Source organism: Spinacia oleracea, chromosome 6 (assembly GCF_020520425.1).
Source record: "Spinacia oleracea cultivar Varoflay chromosome 6, BTI_SOV_V1, whole genome shotgun sequence".
In the NCBI taxonomy this organism is placed as follows: domain Eukaryota; kingdom Viridiplantae; phylum Streptophyta; class Magnoliopsida; order Caryophyllales; family Amaranthaceae; genus Spinacia; species Spinacia oleracea.
In genome coordinates, this window is record NC_079492.1 from 121,905,082 (window position 1) to 121,916,343 (window position 11,262).

The following is an 11,262-nucleotide window of genomic DNA, read 5'->3' on the forward strand; positions in this document are numbered from 1 at the left end:
TTTTTGTGAAGTTCATAACAGCAATGCAGTAGATTAAGAAAACAAAAAAGGAAACAGCACCAATGTGGATGAACTGATGAACATCAATTAACTTAATGGGAGTGGAGAACCTAAACAATCACTCAAAACAAAAAGTAAAAAAGCATACATATAAAATCATGTACATACCAACAAATAAATTTCACGCATACAACAGTCAAGAACACACACACAAACCTAGTAAGTATCACTACTTTTAGTCCACAATTTTCCAGAAATGGCTCCATGCTTGTGAATTGTGATGCAGGTCATATAAATCTCGAGTGTAGCCTCACAATTCGATCATATATGCATGAGCAAGGCTTTGAATCAGATGTAGACTACAGGACTGGCTAGTAAAAGCATGCTGAACGACAATGTTGTATTAAAAGTTCATGTCTTCAGCTACTTTTATGAGCCATATTTAAATTCACTGGAATTACTGTGATAGACTGAAATGTTTCAACTTATCAATTCACACTGCAATGCCATAATATCATCAAGATTCCCTTTTAACAAGTCTGCACTCTCTGTATCTCTTACTGCGAGTCTACGACTGCAATTTTTTCCTATATGCTTCGAATTGCAACATTTGCTAAAGAAAATAAAAGTGTCTTTAAAGAAAAAAGAGCAACACCAATACCAAACAGAGCATGCAGTTGCGGTCTAAAGATAAATAGAAATGTGAAGGCTACTAGCCAAGGTATTTCCTTCTCTTATTCTTTTAATAGTGGAAATCCTACTGATGAAGGAAAGATGATGTATTATAGTGAAGGAAGGGATAGTACAAGAAATTATCGAATGCAAATAGCACTCTGTTAATCTTATTCGTAGTTTTATAATTGTCACAATTTCTACTTATTTTGGATTGTAAATAGACTTGAAATCGCGAATGATTCACAGCAATATGTGACGCATCAGCCTACACATCACTGATACAGCCCGTATGACAAAAACTCATAGGACATCAAGGTGTTATAACAGATGGCGGAATCAAGGAGGAAACAGAAGTCCACGAACAGAGCCAAGTGAGGTTCCATCTTCAAACCAATTGGCAATAGGAGGAGTAGCCCACTTGGGTTATAAACTAAAAGCTCTTTGCTTCATCTTCCGTTGTGACACAATACTCACACTTACTTTAACAGAGCGTAACCCGACACCACAATAAAGTACGCTCCCGGAAAACATATCCGTCACCGCAATTGCAACTGTAACTATGACTCAAAAGTCAAAACCCTATATTATTTCCATGCTTAATTACTTCAATACATTCTGTTATTAATTGGACATTTATACCCACTTAATATCTGTTAAGTACATGTAGTTTGGAGATGAAGTGTTTTTCATACGAAGTTTGATCCATAATACATTTGATGACTACCATATTTGTAACGACAATATGGTAATGGCCATAAGTTGGTGCGTAGTTTTGTAGATAAAACCTATTCCAATGTCTATCGCAATGTAATTCCAAGTTTCCAACCCCAAGTATGTGTTTTTCTTCATAAACATTAATTATTACTTGGAAGTTGGAAGAATGACTGTACTAGTGAAGCAATGAAAATTTTACGAGGAAAACAGATATTTTAGGGTAGATTTTGTCAAAGGATTTATCAACGCAAAATTTCATGTGACCTTAGTACCACAACGCCATTTTTCTTCCCACCTACTGACCTACCAAATGGGCGGTTAAGTCACTTCCCTAAAAGATCGAGTTTGTTTACAACTCTGAACTCTATATGTTGCAAATAATACAGCAGAAAGGAAGTTAAAGGTGAAATTTAAGATGCGTGTATGCTACAGATTATGAGAAAATTTAGCAAATCCATCCATAAAGCACCCAGTAAAAGTAAAGAGATAAAAACAAGGACTAGTTAAAAATACAAAAAGAGGGAAGAACCCTACCAATTTAATGTGAATAAGCCACGTCAAGCAGGGATCTTTATCTGACATTACAAAAGGTTGTCCTGCATATCTGATCTGATGTCAAAAGTAAAGCTTTTGAAGAAGAAGAATTGATAATAGTGCTTTCAGAAAATAACCTTTATTATATAAAATATTACGTATGCCACAATAAGAATGAGTATATTTCCTTCTGGATCAAGAATAAGAATCCCTTTTTTGCAGCATCTTATTCATCAGAGCATCAATAAAGTAAGAACAATTCACCAATGAGCTCTCTAGAAATATAGAAACAGATGTTTGGATCACAAATTTGGCAAATTGCGTATCATCATGTTTATGTGATGCGAGGAGTCGCTCTTGCATTACTGTCTTTTTTACTTTTTTTGCATCAGATAAGATGAGTACAAGTATGATAGTGGAGACCCTTCCGTACTTGGCCATTATCTATGGAGATTCTCTTCATAAGTCAAAATCAATTCAACTTGCCGTCATCATTTTTTATAACAGGTACAAATTAAAAAAAATGGAACTGTTAAGAAGTCAAGCTTTATTTAAATTAAGATGATAATGCAACTTTACGACCATAATCATCAAAAAGGGGGCTAAACGGCAAATTAATAATTACAATCAAGATCAAAGCTTTTTCAGCCTGTATTGCAAAAAAACAAACCAACGGTACAGACAAAAAAATTGATTCTAAACTTCATAGTCAAAACGCAAGAGACTCTTGTTATGCAAAAAAAAAAAAGAGAAATTTCTAATTATTATCTTTTCTTATTCACTAATCCAAAAATTGGGGGGAAAGAAAGGAAAGAAAGAGCAGGGAATCTCTGAAATAGAAGAATACCTTTCTCTCATAAGCGAAGAGGTCAGTTGTCCCTAGCTTGACACAGAAAGTGGGGAACAAACTTGGCCCTTGGCTATACATTGAGCTGGTTACACAAGTTTTAGACAGCAGATTGTTGAACAAGGGATTTTTTTCACAAACTCTCTTGAATGAGGCATATCCGTAACTAAAAGCATTGGAATCTCAGTAATATCTGCATCGATTTGAAGCTATCACTACAGAGCAAGAATATTTATAAACATAAAACCAATTAAATTATGACATGCAAGTATCAGCAACATCTACTTCGGTTTTAGTGTAAATTGCATAACCTGGCGCGTATGGTCTAATTTGTCTTTTACGCAGACATACTGCTTAAATTGACAGCTAATTTTTTTTTCACAAGAACTCCATTTTCTTCATGTGTGCAAATTGTTTTTTAATATTAACAAAGCTTGCAATTTAATTCACTTTAAGATATTAATTTTTTGGATTAGTACTTAAATCTTAGCGCATATGGTGTCTAAAAAGAAATTAACAAGCACAAGGCAGACAATCTGGAGAAGGGAAATAGAGTGAAAGGAAATGCTGATAAATGTCCAGAAGTAAAAAGTCATACAGGTTTATATTATCATCAGATTTTAGTAATCCATACAAAGGGAAGTTTACAGTGGTAACGCCTAATTCTTAACCTGAATTTCTGTCCTCTTCTTTACTAGTTATCTCCTTTCTGTTGTTGAGAGGAAGAATTTAAAAGAAAATAACAGTAATATAAAAATGATCTTCAATCTTCACCTGAACAGTTCACAGGAAGATACTTCCTTCGTTCCACAATAGATGCATCATTTCTCATTGCACGTATGCCAACGCTCTTATTTGAAAATTAATATGTCTACATGCGTATAAATAAAAATTATAAAAAGTTGATATTTGGAATCCTTGCATTAATACGAATTTAACAAGATCTCACTTGACTATGTTTTTTCTTACACAACAGTGAAAGAAAGGTTGTCAAAGTTGATTGATGAATAGTGCGCAAATGAGAAATGATGCATCTATTGTGGAACGGAGGAAGTATATACTAATAGCAATGCTAGGTTTCAGAAAGTTCCTCTAGTAACAAGGTTTTAATTTGCAAAGAGAAAAATAGTTAACAAACTAATGAAAGGAAAATTCTTCTCAAGTGAAATTCGATAAGGGTTAGGTCATTATCTATCAACTGTCCCTCTTACTAATAGGAGCTTCTGATACTAAGGTACTGTCCTTTACTAGACACAACAAGACAATCATATGTCCTTGGGCAACAAAGCACCACTACTTAAGTTATATGCCCTAACGTACAAGTTGCTATACAATGAAAGATTGCCAGGTAGAGTTAAAAAGGAGAAAGATGTCATCATCCACCACTGATGGAGTTAACCAAGAATAGAAAAGGACTTGCTTTGCTGTGCACTAGATTCCTTATCGGTAAATACTTAGGAATGCTAGACTAGCACTCTATAAATAGAGGCCTTTACTTCAATAGTTTGATACACTCGCAGAGAACAATTGGCCCTTTCAAACAGAGAAAACCAAACACCAAAAATTTGAATCACCGCCTATCTTGCTAAAACCTCCCCTTCCTATCAGATCATAGTTGTCGTAACTAGCTACATCATGGATACAGTAAACCGTCTAGTGGAAAACAAACCAGTGGTTATCTTTAGCAAGAACTCCTGCTGCATGAGCCATTCCATGAAACAACTAATAAGCAGCTATGGAGCAAACCCAACAGTGTATGAGCTGGATGAACTTCCAAACGGAAGTGAAATAGATCGATCATTACAAAAGCTTGGGTGTAAGCCAGGAGTACCAGCTGTGTTCATAGGCCAAAAGCTCATAGGAGGGGCAAACGACATAATAAGCCTCCAAGTCCAAGGCAAACTCGTCCCCATGTTGATGGATGCTGGAGCCATATGGGTTTGGAACAGAACCAATTAATGATTCTACCAATTGATTAGGATTAAGAGGGGATAAGTAATTTGTGTTCCTTTCTTACACCTGTTTTTTGACTAGTTTCTTAGCTTATGTAGCATTAGATCAAAAGAGGAGAGGAAAAAGGGAAGCAAGTAATACCAAGAATTAGCATAAAGAGCCAAGGAAACCGGTGAACCACCAGTTCAAAGCTTAATTGTACAATGAGCAATGAGATCGTGATGAATTAAGACAATTTTGTCCTATTTGAAAGTGTAAATGCTGAAATACGATGCTTTGTTTTCTAATGGCTCAATCCCCCCCCCCCTACTTTTCTCTTCCACGTCATAAGAATGAAAAATATATATCTTTTACGGGTAAAGCAAAATACAGACCAACCGATAACTGTACAACAAATACGAAGGCAGGAGGAGAATGTACCACACAGGGATGTAAAAGATAGAAAGGCCAATAAATCAGTGAACAATGGCACAAGGAAAGCTCTTACGTACTTTTTCTAAAAAAGTTGGACATAATTTGAAAGAATAGGAGACTGACTGGCACAGAGGATTACAGAGTTCCAATACTTAGATGAAACAAAACTTTCCTCCAGTTTCAATCATGTCTTCAAAGTACAAACAGTTTTTTCAATAAATCTATTCCAAATTACCATTTTGTATCTGAAACACAGGATCAGCGAATTAAACAAAATGGAATTCAAGAGAGAAAAATGCCACATCCAATGGTGTTATTGTGTTTTGATAAACGCACAGAGCTACTGGTACTGACATTTTAATGCAACAAATAAAAACCTTTTTTTCTCAATTCTCCACCAGACTTACGTCTGATTCTATTATAATTCCCTCGAGACACTGCAGAAAATAATAAGAAAATCATGAATTTTTCTTCCTCCTCACCAGGAGGGTGATCACATAGGTTGGCAGAAGCTGTTCTGCAGCCACAAAACATTTTTTAAAACCAGAGTACTTCTAGTTTCTGTTTTTCTATCATTCTGAATGTTTGTTAAACTAAATTCTTTTCCATGCAGACCAACTAACCTCATCAGATCTACACCTACTAATAAAACATCACGAAGAATAATTTCAAAAAAAAAAATTAATAGCTTAAAATATTAAAATAAAAAATATCTATCTCTAAAATCAAAGCAGGATGAACTTGGCTTAAGAGACTTCCCTCCATTTTATCAATTCAGCATTTCCCATGTATAAAGGGAAGACTCATCGTCATCCATTAGTATTGCACATAGAAGAGTAAAACAAGGAATGAACAGGAAGAGAGACAAAGACATAAATCTTTGGGGCAAGGAATCATGCAGGGGAATTTTTTCTACTAGAAATAGAGTATCCCACTACATTTGCATGTTTCAAAAACAGTTAATTTTGCTTCTGAAGCTTATTACAGCGTACTTTAACTCCAGACTTTCACTCCAAATGAAAATACTATTAAGACATCAGCAAATGTTTAATTCAGGTGAAGGGGTAACAGTTAGTAATGTCACAAAAATCATCAAATGGAATATGTATGACATAGCTGGACATAACGATTTCTATTATGACCAAGCTTCATTAGGATGCTTGAACACTGCAGATCGCTAAATGTGCTAGCATCATATGCATTTTATATGCTTCAAACCGTTAGGAAATACGCATTTCTGCAGACATTTATATGCTTTTGGAAATATATCACAAGAAAAATGAAATAACAGCCAGAAAGATACTTACCTGCTCTTGGATCAAGCCATTGAGTTTAGATGCTGTCAAGTAACACCCTAGCAGATTTCCGCTCCTCTGGGAAGCAGGTGATTACAATGTTACCTTTAAAAGAGACCTTTAAACATGTATTTATCTTCTGCCACAGCATCTACACATACAAAAAATGAGAAAAATCACAATAAACATACAGGTCTTGTTAGAAAACATAATCACATCAGCTTCACAGACATTTGTATAGTTAATGAAGTCTATCTTGCGAAGCTTCAGAGATTCCGCTTTTATTTGTGTCTTTATTCTCTATGTTTATATAAAAACTGGAGCTTATAAAGTTCATCGTGAAAACAATTTCATTTCGGAAGCTTGGCAATGAGAAGAAAATGCAAGAAATCATAAATGAGAAGCTTGTGGTGACCAATATTTTTGAGACAGTGTTTTGTATGTCCACTTCTCCATACAAGTCTTTGCAACAAATAATGGTAATGGTACAGTTTATACAGCTGATACAAGTACGAACTGAAATATACGTTTTGTGTAGGAGGAGGATTTTCATACACTGATGTAAGGACAGGGAAATGAATGAAGCATTGTTCACCAGTAGTCCCCACAGGAACAAATTCCATCCTTAAAATGATGGAACCTCCTCACATCACGAAGAATAATCTCTCTCTTCTCAATCTTAGAAATAAACTTTGTAGCTGTATGGCAATCATTGCAGACTCTAAGGTTCTTGGAAACACGAATTGTACGTCCAGGCGGCGTATTTAGGATGCCAAATGCTATTGCCAATTTCTCACTATGCCCACATAATAGGCTCTCCTTTTCCTCTTCATCAAGATTGTGAAGAACACAAGAAGTGTCCGGAACATAGCCCTCTTTTTTCATCCTCTCTGAAAGATGCTCAATAAAACCATGCAGCTGGTCACTTTGTGGGTGAAAGGCATCACTTGCGAGGAATTTATGAACCTTATCACCGAGTTCAATCCAACTGCATCCAGGTTCTTTTCTCACACCCATCTGCTTCATATTCTTCCTGACTCCCATTGCCTTCTCCCAAAGCCCAGCAGATGAGTAGATATTGGAAAGTAAAACATAATGGCTATCGATATGTGGTTCTAATTGAATGAGCTTCCTTGCAGAAATCTCCCCGAGCTCTACATTCTTGTGCACCTGACAAGCACCCAGCAAACTACTCCAAGCCCCAGTTTTATCATGTTGAGCAGGCATGCTATTGATGAATTCATATGCAGCATCTAGTTTTCCTGCTCGACCAAGCAGATCCACTAAGCAAGCATAGTGATCAGATGTACAATTGACCCCATATTCATCGCTCATACTGTGAAAAATATTTAGGCCTTCATTGACCAAGCCAGAGTGACTACAAGCTGCAAATACAGCGATAAATGTGACTTCATTGGGCTTCACCTCACTACCCAGGGAAACCTCAGCAACCATTTTCCTGAAGAGACCAAGTGCTTCCTCTCCTTGCCCATGCATACCGTAAGCCATGATTAGCACATTCCACGTTATCACATTCTTCTTTGGCATATGATCAAATACATTTTTCGATAAAGTCAAGCATCCACATTTTGCATACATGTCAACTAAAGCACTTCCAACAGCAACATCTGATGCCATATTATTTTTAATAGCATAAGCATGGATCTCTTTCCCTTTAGCCATTGCAGATAGGGAAGCACAACCAGGAATGATTGCCATGAGGGTAATTGAGTTTGCTCTAAGAAAAGTTTTTCTATCATACTCATTTTCATGATCACTATTGTCCCTTTCATTAAGTTGGTGCATCTCATGGAGCAGCAGAAGAGCATCACTATGTTGTCCACAAACAACACAACCAGTTATCATCGTGTTCCAAGAGACAATATCCTTATGCTCCATGCTATCAAACAAACCTTTAGAAATTTCAATCTTTCCTATCCTGGAGTACATATCCATAAGAGCATTTTCTACATATGTGTTCCCACTAATACCCAATTTTATTACAAAACCATGAATACCTTCTCTGTCTAAGAATGTTTGACTGTGAACACAAGATGGTAAAACACTTGCCATTGTGGTGGGATTCGGGAAGAGCCCTGCACCTTCTAGCATTTGTATGAAAAGCTTCATTGCTTCCTCAAAACGTCCATTTAGAGCATAACCAGCTAGCATAGCATTCCAAATAGCTATACTCCTCACTTCGATGCTATCAAACACCTGGCGACCACTTGTAACCTGTTTACAATTGCTATACATGTCAACCAAAGCACTAGCCACAAAAGAATTATCACTTAAATCTTCATCTCTCGTCACATAAGCATGAATTTCTTTTCCTAAATCCAACAACTCCAAATGGGAGCATGCCGGCAAAACGCTTGCAACTGTTACTCCGTCCGGCCTAACCCCCTTTTGAACCATAAACTTCAAGAACTCTAATGCTTCTGTAAAACGATCATTCTGTGAGAACGAACTTATAATAGTATTCCAAGTAACCAAATTTCGATCCTCAAACGTGTAAAGCAAGAATTTTGCGCAATCAAGCTTCCCCAACTTCGCATACATGGACATTAATGCATTGATCGTAAAAGTACTCATGTCACCCTTCCTCAAACTATAAGCATGAACTTGCTTTCCAAGCCTCAACCCATCAATAACCCCCAATTTCCCACAAACCGACACAATACTCACCAATGTAAACGAGCTAGGCTCAACATTCTCCCTTTGCATAACCCAAAACGCCTCCAAAGCATCCTCCCACTCCTCATGCCTACACAAAACCGAAATAATCGAGTTCCACGAAACCTGATCTCTCTGAGACATTGCATCAAACACCTTACACGCAGCTTTAATATGACCACATTTCCCATACATATTCACAAGGGTATTATCCACAGTAGTTGATTTCGACCCATATCCAAATTTAACTACCTGGGTATGAATCTGTTTCCCAAAATTCAAATCATAAAGGTCCGCAGCCACCTTCAAAATGGCGGGAAATACGAAATTGTCCGGTAAAACATCCTCCATTAACATGGAAATATAGGTGGTAATAGCTTCTAGGGGGAGCCCAGAACGCGCTTGAGAACGAAGGGTTTCGAGCCATGAATGCTTAGAACGGATTTCTGAAGTGGGTTTTGGAATTGGAGCAGAGGAAGTTAGAGTTGCATAAGGTTTATGCTGCAAAAGTGAGCGGTTTTGATGGCTTGGGGGAGAAGATAGCGTAGAGGAGGAAGATGGAAGGGGGTGTAGAGTAGGAGAGAGGAAGTGAGTGAAAGAGGACATTGGTGAAGATTAGTTTAAAGGTAAGGGATTAAAGTGTGGGAATAAAGTGTGGGAATATATTTGGTAGTTATGGTAGTTGAAGTTTAAAGTGAAGTTTAAAGTGTGCGAATAATTATAAGGTACTCTCTCCGTTTCTAAATATATGTCAACTTTGGACATTTGCACGGTAATTAATAAAATCGAATATTTCATGAAATACCCCGAGTTGTAAAGTAATTCACCAAATGCCCATCAAGTTCCAATAATTCACCAAATACCCCTGATAATTGACTTAATGACCCAAATACCCTTACTTTTAACGGTCCGTTAGTCCGCCGTTAGCCTAGTTTCATAATTCACCAAATACCCCTATTATTAAACTTATTTCACCAAATGCCCCAAACTTAAAATTAGTTATTCTGATATTCCAACGGCTAGTTTTTTCGTTTGAAAAGTAGTTGTTGGTCTTGCTTGGCTATAAAAACCCACTTTCTGGATGTTTCTTGTAATTTAGATGTTGTTTTTATTTGTTTTTCTAATTGCATTAGATTTGTGTCATGAGTTTTGTTTCAAATTCATCATCCACACACAATGAGTCCACATATATTAGAGTACCTAACCAATTTTGCTATTGTGATAGGAAATTTGTCATCTGAAGCTCCGATACAACACTCAATCCGCAAAGGTTGTGCTACAAGTGTACAAGTGTGATCCTTGCAACAATCTGAGATGGTGCAAGGGAGTAGTTGAGCAAGAAAACAGAGGGCAGCAGCATGAAGGGACAATACAGGGGAAGCTTAGACGAAGGAGAAAGTACTGAAAATAGGGGAAACAGTAAGATGCAATAGGACTTGAAGCAAATGAAGAAAAAGCTAATATTGTAATGTCAATACAAGGCATCTTACTTTGATTTTGAAATGAAGAAAGGCTGATCCTATTTATGTCATGGTTTGGGATGGACAGGCAGAACTTAGGACTCAGGAGAGTAAGCAAGTACTTTTAGCAAAGAAAGGTCAAGACTTCAGAGAACTCTTAGCAAAGAAATTTGGAGGCAAACAACATGTGAAAGAAGTCCGAGGGCAGGGTCTTATTATTGGTATAGAGTTGGATGTACAAGTTGGCCCGCTAGTTGATGCTTGTCGAAATTTAGGAATGTTAAATTGTTAATATTAACTGCTAGAAAAGGAAAATAGTGAGATTGGTTCCTCCACTGACCTTATTAGAACAGGAGCTCGAAACAGGTTCTGAGATTCTCCTCAAGTGTTTCCCGTCCCTGGGTTGAAGCGGTGGAGTTGAATTTGTGTACGATGAGTTGATGTCTGTCAAATTTCCTTGTGACATCAATAGATCCAAAGCTCATAATTGGCATCGTAGCTGTAAATCAGGAATAAGTTTCCTAGTAGCTTCTCTTTGGATTATGCCTTGGGTTTAATGTACAAATTGTCATTTCAAGATATCCCACTCGTTAATCAGAACATTGATTTTCTTTGTTGCTTGGATTCATTTCACAAGTATCTTTCTCCCTTATTATAAGGCTTAGTTTGTTATTTTGATACCTATAAATTGCGT

The 11,262-nt window shown here is 36.8% G+C and overlaps 2 protein-coding genes across 4 annotated transcripts in view; one reads left to right on the forward strand and one right to left on the reverse strand.

The window, feature by feature from the left end:
• The window catches only part of LOC110791330 (pentatricopeptide repeat-containing protein At3g57430, chloroplastic), a 31,148-nt gene extending 21,366 nt beyond the window's left edge, over nucleotides 1–9,782 (reverse strand). For 2 of the 3 annotated variants that reach the window (XM_021996081.2, XM_021996082.2), the window contains exons 1-4: nucleotides 6,988–9,782; nucleotides 6,445–6,583; nucleotides 2,771–2,963; nucleotides 1,924–1,993 (exon numbers count right to left, since the gene is read on the reverse strand). In XM_021996081.2, coding sequence (XP_021851773.1) covers nucleotides 7,024–9,714 — 2,691 coding nt within the window. In that variant the 5' untranslated portion in view covers nucleotides 9,715–9,782 and the 3' untranslated portion in view covers nucleotides 1,924–1,993; nucleotides 2,771–2,963; nucleotides 6,445–6,583; nucleotides 6,988–7,023. The remainder of the gene's footprint in view (nucleotides 1–1,923; nucleotides 1,994–2,770; nucleotides 2,964–6,444; nucleotides 6,584–6,987) is intronic. The other variant, XM_056833188.1, reaches the window with a different exon arrangement.
• On the forward strand, nucleotides 4,264–5,382 carry LOC110791331 (monothiol glutaredoxin-S1-like). Its single transcript, XM_021996083.2, has one exon. It carries the CDS (start codon nucleotides 4,406–4,408, stop codon nucleotides 4,727–4,729), a length of 324 nt encoding a protein of 107 aa, XP_021851775.1. The 5' UTR covers nucleotides 4,264–4,405; the 3' UTR covers nucleotides 4,730–5,382.
• Nucleotides 9,783–11,262: the final 1,480 nt, after the last annotated feature.

Excerpts from the sequence above, each read along its gene's own strand:
- LOC110791331 (XM_021996083.2), top strand. The coding sequence starts at position 4,406 with ATGGATACAGTAAACCGTCTAGTGGAAAACAAACCAGTGGTTATCTTT.